This window comes from Mobula hypostoma, chromosome 7 (assembly GCF_963921235.1).
Source record: "Mobula hypostoma chromosome 7, sMobHyp1.1, whole genome shotgun sequence".
Classification (NCBI taxonomy): domain Eukaryota; kingdom Metazoa; phylum Chordata; class Chondrichthyes; order Myliobatiformes; family Myliobatidae; genus Mobula; species Mobula hypostoma.
In genome coordinates this window covers 93,114,978-93,133,954 of record NC_086103.1, presented here as the reverse complement: position 1 = coordinate 93,133,954, position 18,977 = coordinate 93,114,978, and the positions used below count along the sequence as shown (strand labels likewise).

At 46.7% G+C, this 18,977-nt stretch overlaps 1 protein-coding gene across 1 annotated transcript in view; it reads right to left on the bottom strand.

Moving 5' to 3' along the window:
- Positions 1–18,977, bottom strand: part of LOC134348979 (fibroblast growth factor 18-like) — a 268,321-nt gene that overhangs the window by 124,394 nt on the left and 124,950 nt on the right. The window contains exon 4 of the mRNA XM_063052796.1: positions 15,273–15,379. Coding sequence (XP_062908866.1) covers positions 15,273–15,379 — 107 coding nt within the window. The remainder of the gene's footprint in view (positions 1–15,272; positions 15,380–18,977) is intronic.

The window sequence follows — 18,977 nt, the reverse complement described above, 5'->3', positions numbered from 1 at the left end:
TTTGTTCACTGACAAACATCACTTCTCTTCTCCACAGTACATTGTCAAATGCCAACACTCTACTCCCCAGTTCAATGTCAAACACCACTACTCTACACCCCTGTACACTGTCAAACATCACCACTCTACTCCACATTACAATGTCAAACAACACCACTCTCTTCCCCACTACAATGTCAAACATCAGCACTCTACCCCCCTGTACACTGTTATCTCCACCACTCCACTCCTGAATACACTGTCAAACATCAGTACACAGTAAATCATTCCCACTCTAATCCCCAGCACATTGCAAAGTACAACCACTCTCCTCCACAGTCTACTGTCATTTCCACCACTCCACTCCTGAATACACTGACAAACATCACTACACTAATGCCCAGCACATTGTCAAACATCCCCATTCTACACCCCAACACTCTGTCAAACACCACCACTCTACTTGCTAGTTCATGGTCAAACACCACCACTTTACACCCAGGTACACTGTCAAACATATTCAGTCTACTCCCCAGTTCACTGTAAAGCACTACAACACTACTCCTATGCTCACTGTCAAACATCACCACTCTATTCCTCAGTATATTGTCAAACACCACTACTCTACTGCCCAGCACACTGGAAAAAAAACAGCAGAACACAACTCCAAAGTTCTCTGTCAAACATCGCCACTCTAGACATCAGTACTCTGTCAAACATCAACATTCTGCTCCTCGGTTCATGGTTGAACATTACCACTCTGCTCCCCTGTACAATGTCAAACAACACCACAACTCTCCAAAACAGTACACTGTCATACACCACACTCTTCTCCCCAGTATACTGTCAAACACCATCACTCTCCCAAGAACAATGTCAAAAAACACCACTCTAATCCCCAGCTCCCTGTCAAATATCACCACTCTCCTCCCCAGTCCCATGTCATCTCCACCACTCCACTCTTGAATACACTGTCAAACATCACTACACTACTCCCCAGAACACCGAAAAACACCATCACTCTTCTCCCTAGTTCACTAACAAGCATCACCTGTCTTCTCCCTAGTATACTGTCAAACACTAACACTCTACCCCCCAGTTCAATGTCAAATACCACCACTCTACAACCCTGTACACTGTCAAACAACACCACTCTACTCCCCCGTACAATGTCAAACATCACTGCTCTCTTTCCCACTACAATGTCAAACATCACCACTCTACTCCCCAGTACAATGTCAAACATCACTGCTCTCTTTCCCAGTACAATGTCAAACATCACTACTCTATTCCCCACTACAATGTCAAACATCACTGCTCTCTTCCCCACTACAATGTCAAACATCAACACTCTACTCCCCAGTACAATGTCAAACATCACTGCTCTCTTCCCCACTACAATGTCAAACATCACCACTCTACTCCCCAGTACAATGTCAAACATCACTGCTCTCTTTCCCAGTACAATGTCAAACATCACTACTCTATTCCCCACTATAATGTCAAACATCACTGCTCTCTTCCCCACTACAATGTCAAACATCAACACTCTACTCCCCAGTACAATGTCAAACATTAGATTAGATTAGATTAGATACGATTCAACTTTATTGTCATTGTGCCGAGTACACATACAAAGCCAATGAAATGCAGTTAGTATCTCACCAGAAATGCAAAGAAATAGTGTTATTTACAAAGTAACTGCGAATAAAAAGTAAGTGTTACAGCACACAAATGTAAGAGTACTGAGACAGTACAATATAGGTGCAATACTGCTTAGCACTGTGATGTGAGGTTCAGCAGGGTCACAGCCTCGGGGAAGAAGCTTTTCCTGTGCCTGCTGGTGCGGGAACGGAGGCTCCTGTAACGTCTACTGGATGGGAGGAGAGTAAAAAGTCCATGGTTAGGGTGAGATGCATCCTTGATAATGCTTTTCGCTCTGCCCAGGCAGTGTTTATGGTAGATGTTCTCAATGGTGGGCAATTGGGTGCTGATAATCCGCTGGGCAGTTTTCACTACACGCTGGGGTGCTTTGCAGTCCGATACAGGACAATTGCTATACCACACTGAGATGCAGCTGGTGAGTATGCTCTCAATGGTACAGCGGTAAAAGTCCGTCAATATCCTGGGACAGAGGTGAGCTTTCTTGATGCTCTGCAGGAAATAAAGGCACTGTTGCGCCTTTTTGATCAGGATGGAAGATTTCAGGGACCAGGTGAGATCCTCAGAAATGTGAACACCAAGGAATTTGAAGCTTGATACATGCTCCACTACAGCTCTGTTGATGTAGATGGGGACATGAGTGTGGCTCCTAGCATGCCTGAAGTCCACAGTGATCTCTCTGGTCTTCTGGGTGTTAAGGGCCAGGTTCTTGTCGGCACACCACGCGGCCAGGTGCTGGACCTCGTCCCTGTAGGCCATCTCGTCATCCCCTCTGATCAGGCCAACCACCGTGGTGTCATCTGTGAACTTGATTATGGAGTTAGAACTATGTACAGGAACACAGTCATAGGTGAGAAAGGAGTACGGAAGAGGGCTCAGCACACAGCCTTGAGGCTCGCCCTACTTCACTCTACATGTTCACTCTACTGCCCAGTGCACTGTCAAATACCATAACACCACTCCCAAATTCACTGTCAGACATCATCGCTCTGCCACCAGTACACTGTCAAACACCACCGTTCTCCAAAACAGTATAACCAGTCTTCTCCCCTGTATACAGTCAAACACCAATACTCTACTCCCCTGTACACAGTTAACCACCACTCTAATCCCCAGTTCAGTGTCAAACACGATTGCTCTCCTCCCCTGCACATTGTCAAAGGCAACCACTGTACTCCTGAATGCACTGTCAAACATCACCACACTACAACCCAGAACACTGTCAAACATCACTGCACTACTGCCCAGAACACTGTCAAACATCACTGCACTACTGCCCAGAATACTGTCAAACATCACTACAGCACTGCCCAGAACACTGTCAAACATCACTGCACTACTGCCCAGAACACTGTCAAACATCACTACACTACTGCCCAGAATACTGTCAAACATCACTACAGCACTGCCCAGAACACTGTCAAACATCACTGCACTACTGCCCAGAACACTGTCAAACATCACTGCACTACTGCCCAGAATACTGTCAAACATCACTACAGCACTGCCCAGAACACTGTCAAACATCACTGCACTACTGCCCAGAACACTGTCAAACATCACTACACTACTGCCCAGAACACTGTCAAACATCACTGCACTACTGCCCAGAATACTGTCAAACATCACTACAGCACTGCCCAGAACACTGTCAAACATCACTACACTACTGCCCAGAACACTGTCAAACATCACCAATCTTCTCAGCATTCTGTCCAACACAGCTGCTCTACTACTTGTTCATGGTCACACACCACCACTCGAATCTCCAATACCCTCTCAAAGACCACAATTCACCACATTATTCCCCGGTTTCTGGTCAAACACCACCACTACAGCCCAGTATAGTGTCAAATATATTCACTCTACTCCCCTGCATACTGTAAAACACCACAACACTACTCCTAAGCCCACTGTCAAACATCCCACTCCACTCCCCTGTACAATGTCAAGCACCACCCCTCTAATTCCCAGTTCACTGTCAAACACAACTACTCTCCTGGCCTGTTCATTGTTAAAGGCCACCACTCTACACCCGATGCACTATCAAATATCACTACACTACTGCCCAGAGCACCATCAAATATCACCACACCACTCCGGAATTCACTGACAAACATCACTACACTACTGCCCAGAATTAAAGATACACGTGTATTAAGATGTTAACTGTCCTGTGCTATCACCAATGGGATCATCAACATACTTTGAGTGCATGCAGGGTCAATCTTTCCAGCGGCATGTACAATTGGAGACATAACAACGTTCTCAAAGTTGTAACGGAAGCGGTTGAGTGGAGAGTACTGCAGCACAACTTATCTCATGCCCGATGCTGCACAGAAAATCGCATATCATTTGTGAAAGAAGGCTCCAAGTCAAGGGTGTACAGCGCAGGCCCACGATCAAGCATACTTCCTTCAGCCAATGATTGGTGTGTCAAGGCCGACCTGGACAGGAAAGGCAGTTTCCCGGAGCAAATAGCTTTGATCTACCACCTTTCTTCAGGAGTTTCAGCCCGCCTATGATCAAGACTCCCTCGAGGTGGTGGGCCAGCAGTGCTAAAGCACCACCTCCCACTGGTGAGCTTAAAAACTTGGCATCTGCCTCTGTCGGAGTTGTTGGTCACTTCCATCCAACAGATAGTCTGCTCTTCAGGTGTCTATGCAACTACTGAAGGGTTTGCAAGATATACACTGTCTAACTATCTGCCCCTCTGGACGTACTTGGTCCACACCCATGCTGATCCTGTCTCTGCTGCCTCAGCTACAGCCCTGCTGGTTGACTTGATCTCTCTTCTAGTGAAGCCAAGGTCACACAGTCACTTCTGGAAAGTGAACGCAATAAATCCATGGCAGCCTACTTCGAATGGATAGCATGAGACCTTCCACCCTCTGTCTCTGCACTCTGATCTTAATTCTGCATACTCGGTTAACTTGCACTCATGGGCTTCATCAATGTTGTCTTCCCAGAGGACTGTGAGTTCACCAATAACTACTTCTCTACTGGTGTCAGACCATACGTTTATATCTGGATGCAATGTGGTGAAAGTTATTTGCTCCGGGAAACTGCCTTTCCTGTCCAGGTCGGCCTTGACACACCAATCATTGGCTGAGGGAAGTATGCTTGATCGTGGGCCTGCGCTATACACCCTTGACTTGGAGCCTTCTTTCACAAATAAGATGCGATTTTCTGTGCAGCATGGGGCATGAGATAAGTTGTGCTGCAGTACTCTCCACTCAGCCGCTTCTGTTACAACTTTGAGAATGTTGTTATGTCTCCAAGTGTACATACCGCTGGAAAGATTGACTCTGCATGCACTCAAAATATGTTGAAGTATTCCCTTCTCGCCACAAGCAGCACACCTGCCTGTCTTATCTTCATACCAGGTGCTGAGGTTGGCAGGTGTTGGGAGCAGATTGTACGCTGCTCTGCATAGAAAGGAAATGCGGAGCTGTTCCATCTGCCACAGAACATTCCAAGATAGATGTCGTTGTTCAACACTTTCCCACCAGGTCCAAGCCCCTTGTTTAGCCAGGCCAGCTGTTTTAGCTAACGTCTTCTCCTCTTCTACCTCTTGTATTTCTTGTGTTACAAGCTCACCGCATTCCTTATCTGTAGAAGATGAGCACCACTTGTGGGTTGTCCATCCAAGTCCCTGGTGGCCTAGCTGGATAGCCCCAACCGTCTCCTTGTGCTTCAATATGGACTCTGCCTCATCAACTGCTACACGGGCTGACCACTTCCTAACTGATCTCACATCTGGCTGGGTGTTCTTGATGACAGGGTCTTTTGAGTCTCGAAGCATCAAGAATGACCTTACCTAGGCTACCTTGACCTCTTCAACAAGCGATTGCACTGGGATGGTAAGCTTTGTCTGGCTACTGTGGATTGCAACATTGACAAAGGAACAACACCTTGTCTCCACACTACCTTTAACAATCTCCACAAGTATTTCCTCAGCTCTTCACACTTCTTGAACACCTTATACAGCACTCCATTAGGTTCTGGCACTGAGCCTGATCTTGCCTTTCTGATGAACCGTTCGACTTCTGCCAATTTGGGTTCTGACAGATTGAACATCACTCCTGGCTTGGTAGCCTTCATAAGCCCTGAAATGTCAAGCAAAGGAGCCTCCTGCTGTTTGTTAGAGTAAGTGCTTGCCAGCTGATCCTCAAGTTCTTGTTTAGAGATGTTAAGCTGCCCGCTCTTACTTTGTTCAGACAGGTTCTTTGTGAGCTCGTGAGGGTTCTCAAAGAACGACTTTCTTGCCTTCTTTCTCTTCTTTCTCTTTTTATGTTGTGACTCTTCACGACGGAGTGATGCTAACTTTATTCGAAAATGCTCTCAGAGATCAGCAAGCGCTGGCTTGTCACCCTCACTTGCTACTTTCCACTCCATCTAAACGGTCTAAGCTCGCTCCTCAACCTACTAATCTCCTTCTGGTGCCTGCTTGGTTGCTGTGTAGGCTTTGCTTTCTTCAACTCAACCAAAACAAACCTGTACTGTCCAACATCATAAATCATATCACCCATCACGTCCAACTTTCTCTTTGATGTTCCCCTGAGAGTGTTCTCCAACATCATACTGCTATCCTCATCAAATACATGCCAAGCCTTCTCATCTGCCATTGCTGGCCATTCACAACACGCTGGAGGAACTCAGCAGGTTGGGCAGCATCCATGGAAACCATCCGTCAACGTTTCGGGCCGGAACTCTTCATCAGGACTGTACAGGAAAGGGGCAGAGGCCCCATAAAGAAGGTGGGGGAAGGTGGGAAGGAGATGGCTGGTAGGTTCCAGGTGAAAAACCAGTAAGGGGAAAGACAAAGGGGTGGGGGAGGGGAAGCAGGGAGGTGATAGGCAAGAAAGGTGAAGAAGGAAAAGGGGAAAACACAATGGGTAGTAGAAGGAGGCAGAACCATGAGGGAGGTGATAGGCAGTTGAGGGAGGGGGCAGATTGAAATAGGGATAGAGAAAGGGAGGGGGAGGAAATTACTGGAAGGTGGAGAATTCTATGCTCATGCCAAGGGGCTGGAGACTACCTAGACGGTATATGAGGTGTTGCTCCTCCAACCTGAGTTTAGCCTCATCATGGCAGTAGAGGAGGCCATGTATGGACATATCTGAATAGGAATGTGAAGCAGAGTTGAAGTGGGTGGCTACCGGGAGATCCTGTCTGTTGTGGCGGACGGAGCGGAGGTGATCGACGAAGCGGTCCCCCAATCTGCGTCGGGTTTCACCGATGTAGAGGAGGCCGCACCGGAAGCACCGAATGCAGTAGATGACCCCAACAGACTCACAAGTGAAGTGTTGCCTCACCTGGAAGGACTGTTTTTGGGCCCTGAATGGTGGCAAGAGAGGAGGTGTAGGGACAGATGTAGCACTTACGCTTACAGGGATAAGTGCCGGGTGGGAGATCCATGGGGAGGGATGTGTGGATAAGGGAGTCACGGAGGGACCAATCCCTGCACAAGGCGGAGAGGGGTGGAGAGGGAAAGATATATTATCCTCCGCAACTTCCGCCATCTTCAACAGGACCCCAACACTAAGTTGGGGTCCTGTTGAAGATGGCGGAAGTTGCGGAGGATAATGTGCTGGATCCGGAGGCTGGTGGGGTGGTAGGTGGGGACAAAGGGAACTCTGTCCCTGTTGTGGTGGTGTGAGGATGGGGTGAGGGCCAAAGTGCGGGAAATGGAGGAGATGCAGGTGAGGGCATCATTGATGATGGTAGAAGGGAAACCATGATCATTAAAGAAAGAGGACATTTGAAATGTTCTGGAGTGGAAAGCCTCATCCTGGGAGCAGATGCGGCGGAGACGGAGGAACTGGGAGTAGGGAATGGCATTTTTGCATGTGGCGGGGTGGGAAGAGGTATAGTCGAGGTAGTTATGAGAGTCAGTGGGCTGTAGAAGATGTCAGTGGACAGTCTGTCTCCAGAGATGGAGACTGAGAGATCGAGAAAGGAGGGAGAAGTGTCTGAGATAGATCAAGTGAATTTGAGGGCTGGGTAGAAGTTTGAAGTGAAGTCGATGAAATTGACGAGCTCAGCATGGGTGCAGGAAGCAGCACCAATGCAGTCGTCAACGTACCGAAGGAAAAGTTGGGGAGCAGTACCAGAATAGGTTTGGAGCACAGACTGTTCCACATAACCAACGAAGAGGCAGGCATAGCTGGGGCCCATGCAAATTCCCATAGCTACACCCTTAGTCTGAAGAAAGTGGGAAGAGCGAAAAGAGAAGTTAGTAAGTGTGAGAACCAGTTCCGCCACCCGGAGGAGGGTAGTGGTGGTGGGGAACTGGTGAGGTCTATTATCCAGAAAGTAGCGGAGATCTTTGAGGCCTTCTTGATGGGGAATGGATTGGACATCCATAGTGAAAATGAAGCAGTCGGGACCGGGGAACTGAAAGTTATTGAAGAGGTGGAGGGCATGGGATGTATCCCAGATGTAGGTGGATCCCGGATGTAGGTGGGGAGGGACTGAACTATGGGTGACAAAATGGAGTCCAGGTAGGCAGATACATGTTCAGTGGGACAGGAACAGGCAGAAACTATGCGTCTACCGGGACAGTCAGGCTTGTGTATCTTGGGGAGGAGGTAAAACTGAGCGGTGCGGGTTGTGGGAATAATGAGTTTAGCGGCTGAGGATGGAAAGTCTCCGGAGATGATAAGGGTGGTGATGATGCGGGAGACAATGGTTTGGTGTTTTTTGGTGTGGTCCTGTTCCAGGAGTAAGTAAGAGGAGGTGTCAGGGAGCTGCCGTTTGGCCTCAGTGAGGTAGAGGTCCACCCGCCAGACTACTACGGCACCACCTTTGTCAGCGGGTTTGATGGTGAGGTTGGGATTAGTGCGGAGAGAGTGGAGGGCAGTGCGTTCAGAGGGAGTGAGGTTGGAACAGGAGAGAAGAGTAGCGAAGTTGAGACGGTTGATGTCTTGGCGACAGTTGGAGATGAAGAGATCGAGTGCAGGTAGAAGGCCCGGGCGGGGTGTCCAGGAAGAGGAGGAGGGTTGAAGACAGGAGAAGGGGTAATCAGTAGGGGTAGAGGAATCCTTGCCAAAGAAGTAGGCTCGGAGACATAGGTGACGGAAGAAGAGTTCAGTGTCATGGCAGGCTATTCCCTATTCCCACTTCCTCCGTCTCCGCCGCATCTGCTTCCAGGATGAGGCTTTCCGTTCCAGGAAATTTCAAATGTCCTCTTTCTTTAAGGATCATGGTTTCCCTTCTACCATCATCAATGATGCCCTCACCCACATCTCCTCCATTTCCCGCACTTCGGCCCTCACCCCATCCTCATGCCACCACAACAGGGACAGAGTTCCCCCTGTCCTCACCTACCACCCCACCAGCCTCCGGATCCAGCACATTATCCTCCACAACTTCCGCCACCTTCAACAGGACCCCACCACTAAGCACATCTTTCCCTCTCCACCCCTCTCCGCTCTCTGCAGGGATTGGTCCCTTCACGACTCTCTTATCCACACGTCCCTCCCCACGGATCTCCCACACAGCACTTATCCCTGTAAGCGTAAGTACTACACCTGTCCCTACAGCTCCTCTCTTGCCACCATTCAGGGCCCTAAACAGTCCTTCCAGGTGAGGCAACACTTCACTTGTGAGTCTGTTGGGGTCATCTACTGCATTCGGTGCTCCCGGTGCGGCCTCCTCTACATCAGTGAAACCTGACGCAGATTAGGGGACCGCTTCGTCGAGCACCTCCGCTCCGTCCGCCACAACAGACAGGATTTCCCGGTAGCCACCCACTTCAACTCTGCTTCCCATTCACATTCAGATATGTCCATACGTAGCCTCTTCTACTGCCATGATGAGGCAGGTTGGAGGAACAACACCTCATATACCGTCTAGGTAGTCTCCAGCCCCTTGGTTTGAACATAGAATTCTCCAACTTCCAGTAATTCCCTCCCCCTCCCTTCCTCTATCCCTATTTCACTCTGCCCCCTCCCCCAGCTGTCTATCACCTCCCTCATGGTTCCACCTCCTTCTACTACCCATTGTGTTTTCCCCTATTCCTTCTTCACCATTCCTGCCTATCACCTCCCTGCTTCCCCTCCCCCACCCCTTTGTCTTTCCCCTTACTGGTTTTTCACCTGGAACCTACCAGCCATCTCCTTCCCACCTTCCCCCACCTTCTTTATGGGGCCTCTGCCCCTTTCCTCTACAGTCCTGACGAAGGGTTCCAGCCGGAAACGTCGACTCATCGTTTCCATGGATGCTGCCCAACCTGCTGAGTTCCTTTAGCGTGTTGTGAGTGTTGCTTTGATCCCAGCATCTGCAGCATTGCTGGCCACTTGACCTTCCTCTTCTTCTCTACCTCCTCATCACCACCATCATGCGAAGGATCTACCTGGGTACTGTGGTCTGAAACCTGATCTGGGTTATCTCTCGTCTGACCTGGAGTATGATGACTCTCCAGAGCGAATCGGTGTGGCTTTCAAATCAGTGGTTGAAAAGACCACATCATCTGTGCTTGGTGAAGCAATCTCATCTTCATCCACTGGGATGGAATAGCACTTCAACTTTGCTTGGTGGACTCATAGAACACTGTCAACATTACTACTCTACTCCCAAATGCACTGTCAAACATCACTACACTACTACGTTTGTATATAACCATATAACCATATAACAATTACAGCATGGAAGCAGGCCATCCCGGACCTTCTAGTCCATGCCGAACTCATACTTTCACCTAGTCCCACCGACCTGCACTCAGCCCATAACCCTCCATTCCTTTCCTATCCATATATCTATCCAATTTAACTTTAAACGACAACATCGAACCTGCCTCAACCACTTCTGTTGGAAGCTTGTTCCACACAGCTGCCACTCTCTGAGTAAAGAAGTTCCCCCTCATGTTACCCCTAAACTTTTGCTCTTTAACTCTCAACTCATCTCCTCTTGTTTGAATCTACCCCATTCTCAATGGAAAAAACCTATCCACGTCAACTCTATCAATACCCCTCATAATTTTAAACACCTCTGTCAAGTCCCCCCTCAACCTTCTACGCTCCAAAGAATAAAGACCTAACTTGTTCAACCTTTCTCTGTAACTTAGGAGATGAAACCCAGGCAACATTTTAGTAAACCTCCTCTGTACTCTCTCAATTTTATTGACATCTTTCCTATAATTCGGTGACCAGAACTGTACACAATACTCCAAATTTGGCCTTACCAATGCCTTATACAATTTCAACATTACATCCCAACTCCTATACTCAATGCTCTGAATAATAAAAGCCAGCATACCAAAAGCTTTCTTCACCACCCTATCCACTTGAGATTCTACTGCCCAGAACGCTGTCAACATCACCACACTACAGCCCAGAACACTGTCAAACATCACCACTCTACTCCCGAATGCACTTTCAAACATCACCACACTACTGCCCAGAACATTGTCAAACACCAGCACTGTGCACCCCTGTTCATGATCAAACACCACCACTCTATTCCCGGGTACACTTGAAAACACCAAAACACTACACCCAAGTTCACTGACAAACAACACTACTCTACTCATAGTACAATGTCAAACACCCCACTCTCCTCCTCAGTACACTGTCTAATACCACACCAGCACTACCCACATCACTGTTAAAAACCACACTCTACTCCTCTGTACACTGTCAAACACCAGCACTCTATACCCCGAACACTGTCAAATACCATCACTCTCCTCCCCAGCACACTGTCAAACATCACCACTCCTTCCCAGTTTACAGTCAAGCGTCACCACGCTACACCCCAGTTCACGGTCAAACATTACCACTCTTCTCACCAGTACATGTCAAACATCTCAAGTGGTGACAACAGGGCATACAGGAGCAAGATATGCCAATTGGTGGAATGGTGTCGCAGTAACAACCTGGCTCTCAACGTCAGTAAGATGAAAGACACGATTGTGGACTTCCAGAGGGGTAAGAAAAAGGAACACATACCAATCCTCATAAAGGGATCAGAGGTGGAGAGAGTGAGCAATTTCAAGTTCCTGTGTGTCATGATCTCTGAGCATCTAACCCGGTTCCAACATACTGATGCAGTTATAAAGAAGGCAAGACAGCGACTATATTTCATTAGGAGTTTAAAAAAGATTTGGTCTGTCAACAAATACACTCAAAAACTTCTATAGATGTACTATGGAGAGTATTCTGACAGGCTGCATCACTGTCTGGTATGGGGGTGGGGGGAAGGTACTGCACAGGACCGAAAGAAGCTGCAGAGGTTGTAAATTTAGTTGGCACCATCTTGGGTACTAGCCTACAAAGTACCCAGGACATCTTCAAGGAGCGTAGTCTCAGAAAGGCAACGTCCATTATTAAGCAACACACATCAAAGTTGCTGGTGAACACAGCAGGCCAGGCAGCATCTATAGGAAGAGGCGCAGTCGACGTTTCAGGCCGAGACCCTTCGTCAGGACTAACTGAAGGAAGAGTGAGTAAGGGATTTGAAAGCTGGAGGGGGAGGGGGAGATGCAAAATGATAGGAGAAGACAGGAGGGGGAGGGATAGAGCCGAGAGCTAGACAGGTGATAGGCAAAAGGGGATACGAGAGGATCATGGGACAGGAGGTCCGGGAAGAAAGACGGGGGGGGGTGACCCAGAGGATGGGCAAGAGGTATATTCAGAGGGACAGAGGGAGAAAAAGGAGAGTGAGAGAAAGAATGTGTGCATAAAAATGAGTAACAGCTGGGGTACGAGGGGGAGGTGGGGCCTAGCGGAAGTTAGAGAAGTCAATGTTCATGCCATCAGGTTGGAGGCTACCCAGACGGAATATAAGGTGTTGTTCCTCCAACCTGAGTGTGGCTTCATCTTTACAGTAGAGGAGGCCGTGGATAGACATGTCAGAATGGGAATAGGATGTGGAATTAAAATGTGTGGCCACTGGGAGATCCTGCTTTCTCTGGCGGACAGAGCGTAGATGTTCAGCAAAGCGGTCTCCCAGTCTGCGTCGGGTCTCACCAATATATAAAAGGCCACATCGGGAGCACCGGACGCAGTATATCACCCCAGTCGACTCACAGGTGAAGTGATGCCTCACCTGGAAGGACTGTTTGGGGCCCTGAATGGTGGTAAGGGAGGAAGTGTAAGGGCATGTGTAGCACTTGTTCCGCTTACACGGATAAGTGCCAGGAGGGAGATCAGTGGGGAGGGATGGGGGGGACGAATGGACAAGGGAGTTGTGTAGGGAGCGATCCCTGCGGAATGCAGAGAGAGGCGGGGAGGGAAAGATGTGTTTAGTGGTGGGATCCCGTTGCTCCCGATGTGGCCTTTTATATATTGGTGAGACCCGACGCAGACTGGGAGACCGCTTTGCTGAACATCTACGCTCTGTCCGCCAGAGAAAGCAGGATCTCCCAGTGGCCACACATTTTAATTCCACATCCCATTCCCATTCTGACATGTCTATCCACGGCCTCCTCTACTGTAAAGATGAAGCCACACTCAGGTTGGAGGAACAACACCTTATATTCCGTCTGGGTAGCCTCCAACCTGATGGCATGAACATTGACTTCTCTAACTTCCGCTAGGCCCCACCTCCCCCTCGTACCCCAGCTGTTACTCATTTTTATGCACACATTCTTTCTCTCACTCTCCTTTTTCTCCCTCTGTCCCTCTGAATATACCTCTTGCCCATCCTCTGGGTCACCCCCCCCCGTCTTTCTTCCCGGACCTCCTGTCCCATGATCCTCTCGTATCCCCTTTCGCCTATCACCTGTCCAGCTCTCGGCTCTATCCCTCCCCCTCCTGTCTTCTCCTATCATTTTGCATCTCCCCCTTCCCCTCCAGCTTTCAAATCCCTTACTCACTCTTCCTTCAGTTAGTCCTGACGAAGGGTCTCGGCCTGAAACGTCGACTGCGCCTCTTCCTATAGATGCTGCCTGGCCTGCTGCGTTCACCAGCAACTTTGATGTGTGTTGCTTGAATTTCCAGCATCTGCAGAATTCCTGTTGTTTGTGTCCATTATTAAGGACCTCCAGCATCCTTTTCTCACTGTTACTATCAGGAAGGAGGTACAGAAGGCTAAAGGCACACACTCAGCAGTTCAGGAACAGCTTTTTCCCCTCTGCCATCCGATTCCTAAATGGACATTGAACCCTTGGACACTACCTCACTTTTTAAATATATATTATTTCTGTTTTTTTGCATGATTTTTAATCTAGTCAATATACATATGCTGTAATTGATTTACTTATTTATTGTTATTATTTTATTTTGTTTTTCTTCTTCTATATTGAACTTTGCTACTAAGTTGACAAATTTCACGTCACATGCCAGTGATCATAAACCTGATTCTGATTATGATTCTGATTCCAACAGTGGTAGTGTTTGACAGTACCCTGTCAAACACCACCACTCTACACCCCAGTACACTGTCCAACATCACAACTCTGCTCCCCAAGGCACTGTCAAATAGAACAATTCTTCTCTCTATTTCACTGTCAAATACGACTACTCTTGTCCCCAATACACTTTCCAACAATACCACTCTACTCCCCAGCACTCTGTCAAATACCACCACTAAACTCCCCAGTACACTGTCACATCGCCAATATACACCTGAGTGCATGGTCAGACATCACCACACACCTCACCCATACACTATAAAACATATTCACTCCACTCCCCACTACAATATCAAACACCACCACACTACTCCGCAGTTCAGTGTCAAACACCACCACTCTCTTCCCTTGTTCACTTTCAAACATTACCCCTCTTCTCCCCAGTTCATTGTCAAACACCACCAGTCTACTCCCCTGTACAGTGCCAAACACCACACTCTTTTCCCCAGTACACTGTCAAACACTACCACTCTGCACCCCAGTGCACTGACAAACACCACCACTCCATTCCCCAGGACCTCTCTACTCCCCAGTACACTGTCAAACATCACCATTTTACTCTCCAGTACACTCTCGAACAATTCCACTCTACTCTCTATTATATTGTCTAACACCAACAGTCTTCTTCCCTGTACACTGTCAAACATCACCAATTTCTTCCTCAGTTCATGGACAAACTCTGTATAAAGTCAAGAGAGGTAGACAGAAAAAGACACACAGTCTTTTTCCCAGGGAAAGGAAATGAAAAATTAGAGTCTTAAGGTTTAGGGTAAAAGGGGAAATATTTAAAAGGAACCTGTGGGATAACTTTATGCTGATGGTGGTCCGTATTTGGAAAGATCTGCCAAAGAAAGTGGTGAGGCAGGTACATGAGCAAGGTCAATGAGCCATACAGGCTAGTGGGACTAGCTTAGACAGGCATTTTGGTCGGCATTGACCATTTAGCTGAAGGATCTGTTCCTGCGCGAACTAACTCCACAATTTGGTGACTATTTACCAGGGTACTGTCAGCAGTCATTGTTGAGACAAGTAACAGAGAGAGGTAAAGTTGAATGCTTTATGGACCCATCTACAGATTCTTAAAGCTGGCTATGGGACAGACATGAAACCTAACCAGACCCAAGTGGCTGCGGATCAGTGAATGCAGGCTGCAGCTGCTAAGGCCTTTCTTTATTCAGCCTAGTGAACAGGTCTGCACTTAACTCAAAGAGCTGGTAGAGTGGGATTTATAGTGAGGGAATATGACACTTCTGGCCACCCAGGACTTGCTTACCTTACCCACCAGCTTCCCTTTCTTGTTCATGCATAGGTAATGTTCGGTCTCCTTGCCCTTGATCCTCACCTGGCTACCAAATGTGTCTGTTTCCACGAGGAGCTGGGCTTGGAAAGTAAGAAGAGAGAATCATTAAGGATTGAGAGTAAACATCACATTGACACAACCACCCACTTTAACATCCTGGCTATCGATACCACTGTACACTGAAGTCATCCACCTTCTGATATGGACAGAGAGGTGGGTGGGATAATCAGTCACTTGGTGATGAAGCTAGTGTGAAGCCCTCTCTGGGTTGTATTACCAGTTATTCTCGAGTCTGGCTGCATGAAATACCTGCATCGAGAGGCAGACTGATTGTTGTATATTCTCGGTATTTGTGTTGTACATTCATCACATCTCTGTAAACCATCCCATCAAACATTCTCAGGGTAGGAGAGTCTTGAACTGGCTACAAAATGTACAGTAACTCTGCTGCACTCTGTACTGTTGCATATAACTAAAGCCCAAATGGAAGTGAGAAGGACGGACTTCTTGGTAAATGAAATTTTAATAGTACAATCCATAAATGTCTAATGTAGTAGCTTGTTATAAAGGGCATGATAAGAATAAACAGAAAATGTATTTCATTGAGTCATAGAGAGATACAGCTTGGAAACAATGTTATTACCCAATAAATCCATGTTGACCATCACTAATCCTACACTGAACCATTTTATTCTCTGCCATATTCCCATGAACTCCCCCACAAATTCTACCACTCATCAACAACAGCCATTTCATTTAACTAACGTGTCTGTCTTTAGAGGTGGGAGGAAACCAGAGCACATGGGTGGTAATGGATGGGGGGAAATCACTCATTCAGAGAGAGAATTGGCAAACTCTACACAGACAGCACTGAAGGTCAGGGTAGAATCCAGATCTCCGGAACTGTGAGGTAGTGGCCCCAGCAGCTACACCACAGAGCACTCAAAGCTCAGTCTCCCACAAGGTTTGTATCAGAGGCACATTTAACAGCAGTGAGCAGTGTTTGGCAGAAACAACAATTTACCATGAATTTGCTGAAAAATTTTCTCTTTGTTATGATTTACCTCATTAAAGAACTCTCATCTCATTACTTCTCTCCTTGCCTCCACTCTCTGCCTGATGCTACGATTTCCCAGTTATGTATTAATGCATTAATGCTTCATCACTGCAGATTTACTGTAGCAATAAATAGTATTGCTACACTCAGCAGTACAACTGACCCAACAAAATTACTGGAAATGTTCACCACTATACCAGCAAACTTTATTCTGAATACATTGCACAAGCTGACCAGGACATGCCTTGCATAATTGTCGAACTTTACCAACAACATTACTTGGTATATCAGCCTACACACTGTATCAATGCCCAATAATTCCACCTTTAATCAAAGAAAGCACAGCCATACCAACAGGCTCATTAGATTAATGAATAACTGTACTGATACTGTAAAAGCACACAACAATAACATTAGACACAGTGTCAAATCTCAGGCATGGTAACTGACACACTGCCCTTGCACATCTGGCCCCGTATCTGTACCTATGACATCACACTCACGTCTATACTGACTTCTTTCAATTCCATCCCCAATTTATTTCCTGTGACCTTTTACCTTAAATAATAGGGTCAATTTACATTAACAATTACCTCACTGGGATGTGGAAAGAAACAGGAGCACTCAGGGAAAACAAGTGTAGCTGCAGGGCAGGTAACCTGGGATAAGAATCATCTGGTTTACAGGATCTCTGAGGCAACAGCGCTAACTGCTGCCCTTTATTTACTGTTATAACAATTGCCTCGGGATGAAAAGAGACTTGCAAAACACACATTCATTCTCTCTCTCGTACACACACTCACTGTCACTCTCTCTCTCTCTCTCTCTCTCTCTCCCTCTCTCTCTCTCTCTCTCTCTCTCTCTCTCACACACACACACACACACACAGGCGCATGTATCTTCTAAATGTATCTAGCCATATGCTGGCTGCACACAGCGTCAGTGCATCTGCAGACCTTCAGGCTCATTGCATTAGTCATAAAGATTTGATGTACCTGTACACCAGGCCTCAGTGACAGTGTACAAAAACACTACCAAATTCACTGGAGATGCTGAGATACATCCCAGGATGTATCTCATCCAGGCGAGCAGTGTAGCAGGTGTTGCAATAGATTTATGACATTTGTGCATGTCAGTGTCACACAGGCTAATTGTCTGTATACATCAAGATCACAATATGAATGCACCTGCACAATAACAGACATCTTGTATATGTGAGTCAGTGTATGTGTACAACAATAGAATGACTAGGACAATTATCAACAGAATCAGTCTTCATGTTTGTTTATCCCTAAAGATGCACCGTCTCAGTATCTTGTGCACCAATTGACTTAATGTCTCAACATACTGTTTGCTAATATACTTTAAGTATCAGTGTATCTATATGTAAACAGACACACTGACAGTGTCCATGTTTAACAACAAATCTACATTACAACGTACTCCCATTCATTCTGGTTCTATTCGTTCCAACCACTGTCATACAAATAGATGAACAAAGGTTCAGTACGGAAGTTAACTCAGTTACAACACTTTGCAGCAAGGTTCTGCTATGATGTTCCGACCTTACTAGAACATCTCTCCTGCACTTCCCTTTACCCTCCACAGACTTCTTTCTCCTGTATGTTCTTCTCTTTCCAGATTTTCAGTGAGGACCCCAGGCCTTGCTACTCCCTTTCAGCCTTTCTCAATGTACCTTGATACAATTATACTCACAGTGTTAGTTTACCTGTATGCCAACAGTTTCACTACACCAGTACACGTGTACACCAAGAGACTCAGTGTGTTGATGCACATGTACAATATCAGAACCATCTGTAGTCTTCCCATGTGCTACCCTACTCTCTGTGTCAGTATACCTGTTTGAAATCAGAGTCACAATATACGTGAACAGTAAACAGCAGTCCCACACTGTCAACATACGTGAATACCATCAGACTCAATTTCAGTGTACTTAGGCATAATTATCATATTTGTGCATCTATGTTACATTAGTATTGGTGTTCCTGTCCCATGTACCTGTGTTCCACTGGAGTCCCTATGGGACCTGAATCATTTCATCAGTGTACATGTACACAAGCAGATACATGGGGTCAGTGTACACAATCACTATCAGACATAAATCAACCGAGTCAGTGAATGTGTATCCAATCCATTGTGCTGTACCAGTGGACATGAACACTGTGTTAGTGTATTTGCACCACAGTAGCTTTACGATGTCAATGCATGTAAAAAAACAACAGGCTTATTATGTGAGTTCACATGTCCCATTAAGATCACAGTATGAGTGCTTATGCATAACATGATACATACATGGATCATCATACTGACTGAGTCAGAGTTTATATAGAAATAGACTCTTTATGAAAATGCAGATGAGTGATTTACCAAAACATGTACATTTATATCGAAAGGCTCACTGTTTCAGTTCCATTTGCAGCAAATGAGCCTGTATCTCAGTGTACCATACACCAGATATTCTGCATCAGAGTATCTGTTCATAATGGGACATGATGCATCAGTAAACAGGCACACCAGCAGACTCACTGATTTTGAGTACTTGTGAGTCACTGCATCACTGTGCCTGTATACCAACAGACCCACTTTGCAAGCATACCTAC